The 14278-nt window shown below is 40.4% G+C and overlaps 1 protein-coding gene across 7 annotated transcripts in view; it reads left to right on the top strand.

Annotated features, from left to right (window-relative positions):
* NELL1 (neural EGFL like 1) overlaps window positions 1-14278 on the top strand; it is a 275787-nt gene that overhangs the window by 53804 nt on the left and 207705 nt on the right. For all 7 annotated transcript variants that reach the window (XM_063158166.1, XM_063158163.1, XM_063158162.1 and 4 more), the window contains exons 5-7: window positions 4017-4113; window positions 10694-10766; window positions 11008-11090. In XM_063158166.1, coding sequence (XP_063014236.1) covers window positions 4017-4113; window positions 10694-10766; window positions 11008-11090 — 253 coding nt within the window. The remainder of the gene's footprint in view (window positions 1-4016; window positions 4114-10693; window positions 10767-11007; window positions 11091-14278) is intronic.

Below are 14278 nucleotides of genomic sequence, written 5' to 3'. Positions count from 1 at the left end.
ACAATAATAAAGTAAATGGATGTAGTTTGTAAATCAGATGGTGTCAACCAAAACATCTTTTGGCATAAAAAGATAATCAAGGACTGATCTGCATCTCATGCCCTCTCTTGACTTCTAAGCCTGTTACTTTGTAGGCAGATCTGAGGAAAACAATCCAGCCTTGCTGACAGATGTGGAATAAGGTACAAACTAGCCCTAATGAACCCCTTGATTTAAGATAAATGCCTGTTTCAGAAATGTAATTTGAATTAGAGTAGAACAGTAGAGAAATATGGGGAATCTTGTGCTTTTGTGTCTTAAGGATGGCTCTTTGTGAAGAGACTGGAAAGAAGGTGACAGCAGCCCTGTCCACATAGCCTGGAAGAGTGTTAAATCATCAGAAAAGACAAGATAAGCCACATTAGCCTGTTTCTGGTTTGTCTTCCTAACTTGCAATTGTTGAACTGTCATATAACAGTGTCAGGTTTTGATTTTTTTGATATGCAATTGCAGGTAGTTGTTGTGGAGGTCTTTTATCACCTTTAACTAGGCCAGGTGAATAAAAATAAAATATTCTTCCATAAGTAGTGTTTTGGAACCTGGTCAGCACAGAGATTTTATATAATAGGAGAAATGGAACTATTTAGGGGATATTGATTAGCTTTTTCAGGAGATGAGGAAATCTCCTGTGGGGGCATTATTAACCAAAATCATGAATAAAGCTATGCTATGTATGCAAAGATAAATTCCTCATGTGATAGAGCAGTTGAGTGCACATGCTCTTAAGGAGTTCATGCTGAAAGACCATGTCAATTCTTTGTTTCTCATTCAGTATTTTGCTGCAGTTTTGCATTTGTGTAGTTCAATTTTGCATGAGGTATGACAGAAAGCTTCTACTTATACTTTAAATTATTGATAGGGACAGTGCATGCAAAAATCCTGTAATTCTCAAAACCTGCTTTAAAAGAATATCAGCTTGTTCTGCTGTTTGGGCAGGTAAAACAGCTCAGCGTGGTAATTTTATAGATAGACCTAATTAAATAGTAGAGATAGAATTTTCCTTGAGCTCTGAATGCATCATGTGCATGAAATGTGATGAGTTAGGGCTGATGATAATTATAATAAACTTTAGCAATGAAATTATGAATATTACAAGAAGTCTGACTCCTATGCTCACATTCTTAAGCTGTAATTTTTATATTTTTTGTTCTTAGGTTTGGGACGTTTCTTGTTGTTTCTTAAAATAAGTAGTGTTAGACTTTGGTTTTGTTATATATTGCTTCTATTTCATCTTGACAAATGGTTTACTCCTTTTTTTTTTTTTGATAAGCAAAAGTGGGTGAGATATAGGACTCTGTACTTTAACATAACTTTGTAGATCTTTCTAGAATTCCTTTAATACTGGGATGTTAATCTAGGCCTCTGCAAATAAATGAATTTTCCAATAGTGTGATATGGTGGATTTGACAGTGGCTGGACACCCAACAAAGCCACTCCATTACTCCCTTCCTCAACTGGACAAGGGAGAAAAGAAGATAATGAAAGGCTTATGGGTCTAGGTATGGGCAGGGAGAAATCACTCACCCTTTACAGCTGAGGGCAAAACAGACTACTCAGGAAAATGAGTTCAGTTGGTGTGGTTAAATCACAGTAAGGCAATGAGAAGTAAAACCAAATCCCTTCCACCCACCCTTTTCTTCTCCCTGTGCTTATTTCACTCCTGATGTTCCTCTGCCTGGTCCCCACAGCTGGCACAGAGGGGATGGGGAATGCAGCTCCAGGGAGCACCTGCCTCCCCATGGAATCTTCTGTCCCTCCTCCTGCCCTGCCCTGGCTGTCTGCAGAGCTGCTCCTCTCCGTGTTCAGTCCGCTCCCTGGCTGCAATTGCTGCTGCTCAGTGACTTTCCTCCCTTCCCAAAGGGTTATTCCAGAGGTGCTGCCACCATCAGTGATGGACTCAGCCTTGGCCAGTGCTGGATCCATCCTGGAGGCAGCTGGCACTGGCTGTGCCAGCCATGGGGTTGTTTCTGGCTGTGCCAGACACGGGGGGTGTTTCTGGCTGTGCCAGCCATGGAGGGGGTGTTTCTGGCTGTGCCAGACATTGGGGTGTTTCTGGCCGTGCCAGCCACGGGGGGTGTTTCTGGCCGTGCCAGCCACGGGGGGTGTTTCTGGCTGTGCCAGCCATGGGGGGTGTTTCTGGCTGTGCCAGCCATGGGGGGTGTTTCTGGCCGTGCCAGCCATGGGGGGTGTTTCTGGCCGTGCCAGCCATGGGGGGTGTTTCTGGCTGTGCCAGACATGGGGGGTGTTTCTGGCTGTGCCAGCCATGGGGGGTGTTTCTAGCAGCTTCTCACAGAAGCCACCCTGGCAGTCAGTACAAACCCAATACCCATGGCAACCTGCAACATGAAAAATCACTGATTGCACTTGGCGAGCCTCTGGCAGAAACAGGTGGAGTGGAAGTGTGAAGAGAAGTTCAGTTGATCAACTTCTGTGTCGCCCTGGTTTTTTAAGATTTCTAAGCCTTCTGATGTTTACATTCTTGTAGTGAACTTTTTCACACGCTTTCTGTAAATAACTCATTGTTCTGCATCCCTTTATGGAGGAGGAGAAAGTTGATGGACTGGTGGTCTGTCCAGTGTCATTGGAGAGGTGGCACTGTCACCCTCCAATCCACTGTCACTCTTGGAAAACTATAAATGTTGGAGACAGAAAATAAACTTCCCTTTTTTCTTCACCTTGAGAACAGTGGTGTTTGTGTCCTACAGCGACACTTCTGGTTTGTTTAGTGGCTGTTTTTCAGGTTTGTTGTAAAGCCATAGCTTTAAAGAAAGAAAAACAATTTGACCACAGATAATTTTTTCACCACAGATAATTCCACCTCTTTGAGCTAGGGGTTATGTCAGACTCAGAGTCTCTTCTCTTGGCTGTCACAGTGCTGTCATTGCATAGCAATGCATACTCCCTGTAAACTGGCCAGTAATAGAAATAGATTTCATCATCTCCTCCATAATTCTTATTAAGCATGCTATTTTTGTTATGAAGCAGGAAGTTCATGGCTCCCTCTGATGTGACATAGCAATATGAGAACCCAGGATCAGTAACTCTGGCCTTGAATTTTTCATGTTCTGGAACAATGATGTCATTGTAGTGGTCTGTGTTCCTGGAAAAGTTGTTATGGAAATTTCATTACAGTTTTTCTAAAAATAAACAAACAAAACCCCAAGCAAAACCTGTTTAGAACTCCAAATACTTAGTTAATTTTTAAATTGTGTTACAGCAATTTTTTCATCAGGTAATTTTAGAGATTTGGTATGCAGATTGTTGCAGTCATGTGCAAGTTTATGCAGTACATAAAGGTTGTTATGGACCTCATATCACTTGCTGTCGCTGTTAGATACCAGGCCTGCATTAAAAGGTCCCATTCTGTGCCAGACTTGTGCTGGTGACAGACACCAGGTGGATGTGCAGAAGAGGCACCACACGTGAGCACCCAGCCTGAGGAAATCCAATAACAAGGGCAGAAAGTTTTATGTGCAAGGAATGGCACAGATATAGAGGGGGAAAAGAGGGGAGTGGAGTGGCATAAAGTTCTTTTGTGAAGTCTGTTCAAAATTCTAACCAGTCTGAAGGCCTCAAGGGGCTGTTGGATTTGGTTGGATCTTGTGTGTGATTGCACTTTTTCTCTAGGGTAGATTTTTAAAGACATCCCTAGTCTAAGATGGACCTATTTTATTTCTTTTTGCCGTACTGTGGTGGATTCTAGTGCTGTTATTTCTTTAGTCTAGTGCTGCACAGCTGCACAAGGAGAGTTTCAATTTTATGGAGTCTTCATATATTTGTGATTTTAATTTTTTTTAACTTTAAAGTTGCAATATACTTTCTTCACCACAATCAGTGATAAATATTGCGTTTAATGAAAAATTTTAGGGGTTTTATTTTTGGTTCTGTTTTTCATCTTTTATTGTTACCTGATTTTGTCAAGGAAGTTTTCAGAGGAGAGAGAAAATTCAAGTAAATGCAATGTCTTCCCTCTGCAGGATTTATGAACGTGTCATTGATCCCCCAGAAACAAATTTGACACCTGAAAGCAATTTATGGCTCGGACAGAGAAACAGGAAACATGGTTTCTTTAAGGTAAGCGATATGAAATGGCATGTGAGGAAGGAAATTAATAATAGTCAACAAGGTGCTTCCAATCAGTTGGCTTAGGTTCATGAAACATGATATACATGAAATTTGGTAGGAACTGTGGACAGTTTGTAAACAGCTTGTTTACAAGGTGAAAGTTCCTGATGTCTATTCCAGTTTTGGCTAACAAGGCACAGTATGAGTGTTTGTTGTGAAAGGAGTCCATAGAGCAGCAAGAGGCCAATCTGCCTATCCTCAATCTGGGCATGGATTTGTTGCCAAGGTGATTTACCACCCACTCGCTTTCCATGTGAAGCTCTCAGCTCCTAAGACAATTTTACAATTTGCCTGTTTTCTGAGATGTCCCCAGATTTCCAACAAGCTAGGACAATTACACTGAACTTATTTCAGCACAGGAGATAGGAATTTTAATTGTGAAACAGAGGTAAAAGCCAACGTTTGACTTAAATGTTACTCTGAGGGTCGCTCTGAACCTACAGTGCATTTCATTCTCCAGCAGCTGAGCTGTCAGTGTGAAGTGAAATTGATAGTATTATTTTATCCTACAGCTGTTGGTTTTTTACCTCAGCTGCTTGCCACTATTCCACAGATGGTAAACATATGTTTATAGCTACATAGGAAAAGGAGAAAGTTATATTGGAGTCCCCATCTTAAATTCTTATTTTATGCAGGCAGTCAGAGCCTCAGAACTCTGGGATATTATATGTTTGTAAATTAATATTTCTACGTCTTAACACTTTGGAAACAGCAGGGTAGCTAATGATATGCTAATGAGCTGACCATTTTTATTGATCATAATGAAAGCAGACAAGTACCTTACTTTGCTTTATGTGTGCTTGAATATTTTACTAACTTTCTTCAGGGCAGAAATATAATTGGTTGTGTTTTTTTTATCCTGCTTGAGAGTTCCAGAAATCTTACTTTTTTACGTTTCTTGTTGCAAAACTTGGGATTTTGCCAGTTTGTAAAGAGTACGCATCTCTTTCCATATATTTATATGCTCAGCAGGATTTCCCTTTCTTTTTCAGAGCAATTTGTTTCACTGTTTTAGCATATAAAAAAGTAGATATATTTTCCTTAATGTAAACAGAGATCTGCAGGGAAATAAGAGCATTAAAAAAGAATTAGCATTTTTGTATGTGTGCTGGAGCCATGAAAATGTGTGCAAGGAAAAGCAAGCTTGTTGCGTGAATAATTGTTTTTGGTACCTTTTGCTATTGATCTTGATACTGTTCATTTTCTTACCTCACCACTCTTTCCAGTAAATTGTGCCTATCTGTACCTGTGATCATCATCTTTTGTGCCTCCAGTTCTCAACTCCATCCTGCCACAGCGGGAAGGGGGATGGAGAGGGAGCAGCCTGCGCTTTGGGAGAGGGGACTCTGAGCTGGGCAGTGCCATTCCCTAACCAGGACAGCCCTCACTGGTGGCTAAAGTGTGGCAGGAGGGGTGGAAATAACAAGAGTCAGAGCTGGTGGATGATTTATTTGCTGTAAGCATCTGTGGTATGAGATGTGGAGCACTGGCCACAGTGTTGGCTTGTTCATGGGGATGTGGTGCCTATCCCTGTGTCTGTTCCCTAATGTGCCCCTCACAAGGGTCTTCTGCAGTGGGTGTTGGGAAGGATGAAAGCTTGGCAAGGAAGTCTCACAGATATGGATGCTTGGCAGGAAGATTTTTAAATGTAGAGACTGATGAAGGAATAGAGATGGAAGCAAGTTTTGATATAGAAGAAAAGAATTGCTGAGCCAGTCTTACTGGATAACCAAGGAGGCAAAAGGTGTGTTTTCAACAGCTTTTCACCCCCTTTTCCTCCTTCAGGCCTGTTAAAACAGCTTTTGAGAATTTGTAATTTCATTTGGATGTTAAGTAAAGCATGCTCTTGTTGCTATGTCTGCCATGTTTTCTCAATATGATCTACAGTACTGTGTTTACAGTCAGGACAGAGATTTCTAGGAGTGTTATTCAGAGATCTGTCTTGAGGGGGAATAATCACGAGTGTCATGGAATGTTGGAGAAATTGGGCTGGTATTTAGAGAAATTCTCTGCTCCAGAGTTTTGGGAGTTCACCCCTGAACAACTACAGGACTCTGCTAAAGTGACAGTACTTGCAGGAAGAATGCTGGTGGTGACTCCAGACTGGAGCAACTCAAGCAAAGGCAAACCCCTCCAAGGAATTCTTTTTGCTCAAGGACTTGGGTCCACTTGGTGGGTTGGGCAGAGAGACAGGGAAACAAAATGTGTACCACAAGGGGATTTGATTTTTGGATGAGAACAGTCTGTGCTGTTGATCTGTACATATAATATTGGCTGCTGGCACTGTCCCTGTGTGCCATGGCTGCCACGGGCAGTGAGGATGGGCTGCTCCACACGTACCAACCTGAGCTCTGGGGCAGCAGCCTTCCTGTCCTGGGAGACATCCAGGGTGGGTAGAACCCACAGCCATGGACTGAATGAGCTCCACAGACACCTTGGAGGGATGGCCATGGATATGGAAATGATACCTGTGATTGTGTATTTATATATCTATGTAGTGGAAGGTGGAGGATCCAGGTGGGACATAAGTGGTTAGAATAAGGGGTTATAGAAAATTAAGGCTGTTGTGGTTTATGAATGGCTTCCCCAATTCAGTACCCTCCACCAAGACTCTCTCAAATCACACCTTGCTCTCTCTCACTCCTCCTTCCCTTCCTCTTTCTCACTGGGGTGGAATGGAGTTCAGAATTAGCAGCACACAAGGTGAAGATGATGGGTATAGATAAGAAAAATTTACTGGAGTCATGAGATAAGAAAATGAACAGTAACAGCAACAACATCATTAACAAAAGATATAGGCGAATGAATTATTTACACATTCCTGATAATAGATGGTACTGATGGCTCCCTCCTCCACATTTTCTTGGCCATAAGGAACTCCTCCTCCATGGAAGAGAGTCCCTTCCCCTGCCTCCTGCAGTGGTGTGAGTGCTGTAGAATTTATATATATATATATATATATATATATATATATATATATATATGAAATAGGTTACAATATACATAATATAATATATATTATAATATTACAAGATATATAATATATATTACATATTATAAATTATATGTAACTTATAATATATATATAATTCCCATGTCCCAGCCATGCTCTCTCCTGGCTACTGCAAAAATTAACCCTGTGCTGGACAGAGCCAGGACAGCCAAACAAACCCAGCATTTGTTTCAGGGCTAAGGGCTGATGATAACCACTATCATCATGTAAGGAAGCTTAAGAAAAGGCAACCAAAGGGAGAAAAAGATTGATGCCAGATATCTGTGGAACACTCTCTAGGATGGATCTGATTGCTGGCAGGATCAGAATTATCTGCAAAATTTGTTTTATTGCTGAGGAGAAGCCTTCCTCCTAAGGGTGCCTCCAAAGAGCTAGTGCAAAAATGAGCTTATTAATGCCTTGGTGAGAAGGTGATTTATGTTGCAAGACAGTAGTTTTCATAACTACCAGAGCAGGCTCTATTGATCCTGCTTGTGCCTGGGAATTGTATATGAGGTGCCTGAGAAGCATATTGCTGTTTTTATTGCACAGTATCATGTATATAATTTATGTAGTCATATGGCTATAATTATATATATAATAATATATGTATAATTATATATATATGTAATTTTATATGTGTATTATATATAAAATTATATATATATGTAATTTTATATGTGTATTATATATAAAATTATATATAATTATATTATAAACTATAGATATATATTAAAAAAATATATAAAAATATAAAATTTATAGCAAAGCTGCTGGCATGGCTTTGCCAGGGCACAGGAGTTTCAGGCACATCAGCTGATGCCACCATGTAGAGACTTCCCAGCCCTGGCCAGGGCAACTTGAACAGCTGTGTAGATGATGTTATCTCTGTGGGAGAAATAGGTTTTAAAGAGGATGAAAGGCAATGGAGGAAATGAAAATGCACAAGTGGGGAGCTCATGGAATATATGAGCCTTTCCACAGAATGTGGGAGGACTGTTCTATGTGGTGAATATCTGAGAAGTGCAATTCACTGGGCTTTTTGCATTATGTCCTCATGGGATGGGATTGGTTTTTAGTGCTGCAGAACCTGAATTTCATTGTGTAGCTGGTAATCTGCCTGCACCAGATGAACGCTCTTCAAGCTACCAAGTCCTGGTGCTGAGCTGAAGCTTTGGATGTCGTTAGCCAAATGTTTTTATTGATAACATAAAAGTAGTGTCTGCTTGGGAAAGGAAAAACTGGAAAGATTTTGACCACTGACATCACACTGTTAGGGACAAGTCCATGCTCTTGGCAGCCCAGACTTAATGCTGAAGCAGGAATAACCCGAGTTTTTTCATATTTGTTACAATAATTATGGCTTTAATAAGTGTTTGCCTACAATGAAGTTTTTCTATTAAAAAAAATACATCAGCAAAATTTCTGCCCTTGGTAAGTTTACTTCTTTGTTTGATCATAATAATTCATTCTCAGATGTTTTGTGGACCTGGAAGTCATCTATGTTAGTGAAGTTCATATTCGTATGTTATTACATGGTAGTATGCTTTCATGTGGCCAGAAATTAAGACACATAAAATAGTTGTGTTTCCTCTTCAGGCTATGTCTAAATGCAAATCTGTCCAAAAGACAGTGTGACTCTGAGCAGTGACTTTGTGAGCAGTGTGACTCTGATGCAACAAACACATTTGAAGATGCACCTAAAAAGAAAAAAAGGCTGAAGAAGAGAGTCACTTCTTTCTGGATGGTGTCTCATTAGCTAGGCAATATGGTGTGGTGAAACTCTGTAATCTCATTTACTCTGGGTTGAGCTTTTCACTGCAGAGGCTTAAGTGTTGAAGTGTATTTTTATGCCTCACCTTCTAATTTCTCACTGATGACTGCTGACAGAAAGTGTGCAAAATGGCTTTCAGGATGTTCCATTTCCAGTTACAGTATTACTTATTACTTATGGTTTCATTATTCTCATAAGTGAAAAGGTTAATAAATGTGTATACTGCTGCAAGAAAGACAGGGTGATCAGATTACCTCTGCTAATATTTTCAGTTAATATTTGATCATGAGACACTAAGCAGGAAACAGTGCTTGCTGATTACATTCTGCTCTTTGAACACATGAGCATGGAAATGTGACTTGCCTTGCCAGACTTTAAGGACTCTCTGAGGCCTCTATTTATGGGTGGCATGTGAGTGCATGTGGCATATGGGTGCCATGTGAGCAAGTGATGATGTCCTTGCCCTGCAAAATTCACCGTATTGCAATTTAACTGAAAATTAAAGCACAGTCTGGCAAATCAGTAATTTAATTAGATAATAACTGCTGCCATGATAAAGTTCTTTTCAGTGTAAAGAAATTTTTGTCTGTGAGGAGGTAGAGCTGTGTCACAACATGTGATTGTTGTCAGGGGAAGTGCAAATGTCAGCACTAGAGGTCCCTTGATTCCCTTGCTCCTCTCCCTTAGTGGCCATGACATTATTAAAGCAGTGGATCCTGTGAAGTAAGAACATTGCACAGCCACAGATGCAGCAAATGTTTCATCCTGAGCTAAACAGAACAAACCCAATCTTCAGCATTTTCTGCGCTGTCTGAAGTGTCTGGGGTGCTTCAGGGCCCAGGTGTGCAGGGGCACTGGGTATCTGCAGCTTCCCCTGGGAAGGACCTTTAGGTCCTGCCTCCTCCAGTCCTGCTGGTGTTCAGGAGCCCTAAAGAGGCTGTCCCTGTCCTGCTGTGGCTCAGGAGCCCTAAAGAGGCTGTCCCTGTCCTGCTGTGGCTCAGGAGCCCTAAAGAGGCTGTCCCTGTCCTGCTGTGGCTCAGGAGCCCTAAAGAGGCTGTCCCTGTCCTGCTGCGATTCAGAGGCCCCAAAGAAGCTGCCCCTGTCCTGCTGCGATTCAGAGGCCCCAAAGAAGCTGCCCCTGTCCTGCTGTGGTTCAGAGGCCCCAAAGAAGCTGTTCCTGTCCTGCTGTGGTTCAGGAGCCCCAGGGAAGCTGCAGTGCCCTCCTGCCAGTCCTGCCCAGGGCATCTCTGCCTGCCTGGGCTGATTCTGCCTGGTGCCACAGTTACCCCACTGTTGAGATACAGAGCTAGGGGGCTTCATGGAACCAAGTGTGAATTTATATCTGGCACCAGGTACTTGTCTTTTCAGTGTTTGATTTCACAGTCTTACTTGGTTAAAAAAAAAAAAGTTTTGCTGTGTTTTATTTTGTCTTTTGGAAAAGTGTGTCATCGGCTTGAGCAATGGATATTATTGCACTGTATTATTGCACTGCTTTTTTCAGCAGGCTCACCCCACTTAAAGGGTTTAAGCAGCTTATATTTGGTGATTACAAAAGAGAAAGCAGTATTATCACTGTAATATTCCAAACACACAGAGACATAGGAGGAGTTCTATTTTGTTCACCTTCAGTTATTTTCCTCACAAGTAGAGTAAGCTGGTAATTTTTTTGTGTATCCACTGAAGAAATGACTTGTGAAAGAGGTTGTACAGATTGAAGTGAATGTTTGTAATCTGTATTACCAGTTTTCTCTTCTTTTGCAAAGGGTGTTATTCAAGATGTGAAAATCATCTTTATCCCTAATGGATATATAACACAGTGTCCTAATCTGAATCGCAGTAAGTAGCAATCTTTTTATTGTCTCTAGTTTAGATTTTTCATACAGATTGTTTCTCTGCTTTAAAAATAATACTTTCAGGCTTGTTATTTTTGCATGTGCTGACTTCCAGAAGGCAAGAATTCTGTATAAACAGATTGCATTTTATGTTCAGATAAATCTAGTGTGATAGATTGTTGTTTATTTATGGGTTATTGTTTCTTTCCTTCTTTTCTGTTTCTTTTTAATCTTTCTCTATTGAGCATGCCCAACCTGCAGTGATTTCTTAAGTCTGGTGCAAGGAATCATGGATTTGCAAGAACTCCTGGCAAAAATGACTGCAAAAGTAGGTACAAAAGTAGTAAGCTTTTTTTAAGTTGCCCCTTTCCTTCCTTAAGGCAAAGATGAAAGTATTTATTCTAGATGCCATTTCTTATACCATGAAAATGAATCTAAATTTTCATAGTGGAGCCAATTTTTTTCTTGCTGTCTGCAGTAGTCTTGTGGACATAGCTCTGTGGTTGTTTCTTAAGCTCAATGATGAATGAAATAAAAATGCCTGTGAACCTGCTGACTGTGCTGCCCTTGACAGCCCCTTTGATCAATGGCTTTTATCAGTGTTTGTATCAGTTTTCATCAGCTGCAGGTGATGTGGTGTGTGCTTGGGTTTGTGGTTTTTTCTTTCTTCTTTACCCCCCCAGCTTTGGATCATGACTAGGGTGTATGGAAATCTATAATGTTGGGTATTTTTTTTTTTTTGGTTTGTTTGAAATGTTGGAAGTTTTCTTTAGGTTCTGCTCCTACAATACACAGACAACCTCAGTGTTAAACCAAGGCCATTCAGCAAGGCTGTGCTGAAGTTTTGGGGTAGGAAACTGTGTTTTAGAGGTGACCAAACCCCTGATCTGTGTTAGAAGGAGAATGAACCATCTGGTTTGTGGTAGAGGGATGTTAATTGTCTTTCTTGAAACAGCACTTACATGTTGCTTGCTTACATTTAAGTGCAGATGCAACCAACCTGTAGATGCCCTTACTCCCAATGTAGTCACTGTAGGAATTTCCAAACCAGGATTTGCATAGCAGTGCTGCTTGTGTAAAAAATGATTCTTTTTAATGCTTCATGGTACTTCAAATGCTCTTTCCCTTCCCCACAGGAAAGGGGAAACTGGTTTTTTTGGAGAGTGAGTGCATTATGCTGGCAGTCCTCTTACTCAGCTGACATGCTTTGGACAGGCTGGATCCAAATGAAAAATATGAAGCTTTTAGTTCAGTTTTCTGCTTGTACTATGAAAGAGAGGCAATTATTTTGAGCCCTGCTGGTGGTATGAGCAAGTTCCAATTATGCAGTGTACTGAGTAACTTGCTTTCTCTGATGTTAATTATATTTTTGCTTGCTAGTACTTTATGAGTGGAAGCAAATAACACAGTATTTGTACTGCAAAGACTCTGCACTTTCATAAAGTGGTGCTGGCATAATCCTTCATTGCAAATTCCTTTTCTGTAACAGCAGTGCCCTGATTGTTTTGTTGCAGTCATTTCCTGTTGTCCAGGCAAAATGCAGGCCACAGGAAAGGAAATTAACTTGGTAGAAAAATGCAAATTAAAAATAGGGGGTCTGGAGGTTTGTATCTGCCTTTGAAGTCCTAACCACAACAGGCAGGAGTGACTAATGTAGACACAGGTATATTTTGTGGGGATGCTGCATGTCAGGGCTTTGAAGGGCTGCCTGCAGAGATGCTGTGTGGCCTGGCAGGTGCTCAGAGAATGCCAAATAAAGAAAGCACACTACAACAGGCTTGCTCATGGACAGCATCCCTAGCCTCTGATCCTGCTCCAGGTGATGCACAGCATGGACACCATGGTTTGGAAAAGTGTCTTGGTGTCTCATTGCTGCCTTTAGGCTCCACTGTACCCAGATTTCAGCTTCTCTCTCAGTCTGTGTTTGGTTCCAGCTGGATCACAGCATTGAACAGGGGAGCAAGTGTTGTTTGCCATCAATGTGTATGTGCAGTTTATAGAAATTAACATTATAGAGACTCAGAGCTGGGAAGGAAACATCCAGCTACTGGTTTCAGGCTCCAGTAATTCTAGTAGCTGTGCAAGTTGTGCAGAATGAGAGCAAGAAAGGGAGGCTCCCTGCTGTCACAGTGATATTTTCTGAAAAATCCTCTTTGCCCAGGATTTTCTCCTGGGAAGCTGAGAGACCTCAGAGAGGAATGAAAACAATAATTATCTGATTGGTGCTCCTGTGTTTGCTGCTTTGGAATGTGGCTTGGGCATTGTTTACCAACAGGTGAATGTTTGATTGGTTCCATGTGAATTGCTTTTAATTAATGACCAATCATGGTCCAGCTGTGGTGAGGCTCTGAGGAGTCACGAATTTTTATTATTCATTCTTGCTAAGCTTTCTGATATAGCCTTTCTCTTCCTTTAGAATGGTTTTAGTATAGCATAACAAATAATATAATATAATATAATATAATATAATATAATATAATATAATATAATATAATATAATATAATATAATATAATATAATATAATATAATATAATATAGAATAATATAGAATAATATAATATAGAATAATATAATATAATATAGAATATTATAATATTGCATAGTATAATATTGCATAGTATAATATTGCATAGTATAATATTGCAGAATATAATTAATATAATATATAATACACAATATACAATATAACATACAATATATAATACATAATATAAAATATATAATATAATGTAATCTAATCTAATAATATAATATATCAGCCTTCTGAGAACTTGGAGTCAGATTTTCATCTCTCACCCCATCCTGGGGACCCTCACAAGCACCACACCCTCCTGTTTGGGCTGTTCCTCTCCTGAGTCTGGTGGGCTCAGGGTGGGACGCAGGGCCCCTGTGAATGGTCCAGCAGATTGTCACAGAGGGCTATGAAAGGAGCATTTGTGACTTGTAGCAAGCTAACCACCCTTACCTCCTCTTCCTACCTGTGCTTTGTGAAGACATTGCTTTTAAAGACTAATAAATCCTAGCTTTTAAAGCTTATTTTATTTTTGTCATAATTTGAATGAATTCGGAATGTCTCCAGTAGATATGTTGAGTTGATTTAATTTCGTGTCCTTAAATAGAGGCACACTGTATGTCAGGGTGTTACAGTCTGGCTAAAATGTTAATTTGCTGCAGGAGAAAAGGGTTGTGTTACATTGCAGCATTCCCCACTGGGCCAGAGTACTGTTAGTTCCTCTAAATATAATGGCTAAAATAATTCATGTGGCTTTAACAATCTGCTGAAATCAGTCTGGGCATCTCCTGCATTTCTTTGAGTGGAATATAACTTCTTTTGGTAAATTATGAGCCTCCACTAGGGTGTGCTTTGTATTCAGATGTGTTTGTTACATGGAGACTTCCAGCACAGAAATTTCTACGGTCTTTCCTTGCTGAAAGTCAAAAGGGTTCAAACTTGGCTTTAATTAAAATCAAGAAAAATCAAGCACTTGACTTCATTTATGGACTGGGCAATCTGG

This window comes from Melospiza melodia, chromosome 6 (genome assembly GCF_035770615.1).
Source record: "Melospiza melodia melodia isolate bMelMel2 chromosome 6, bMelMel2.pri, whole genome shotgun sequence".
Classification (NCBI taxonomy): Eukaryota; Metazoa; Chordata; class Aves; order Passeriformes; family Passerellidae; genus Melospiza; species Melospiza melodia.
Note: the sequence above shows the minus strand (reverse complement) of the source record. Positions and strands in the feature narration are given on the sequence as shown.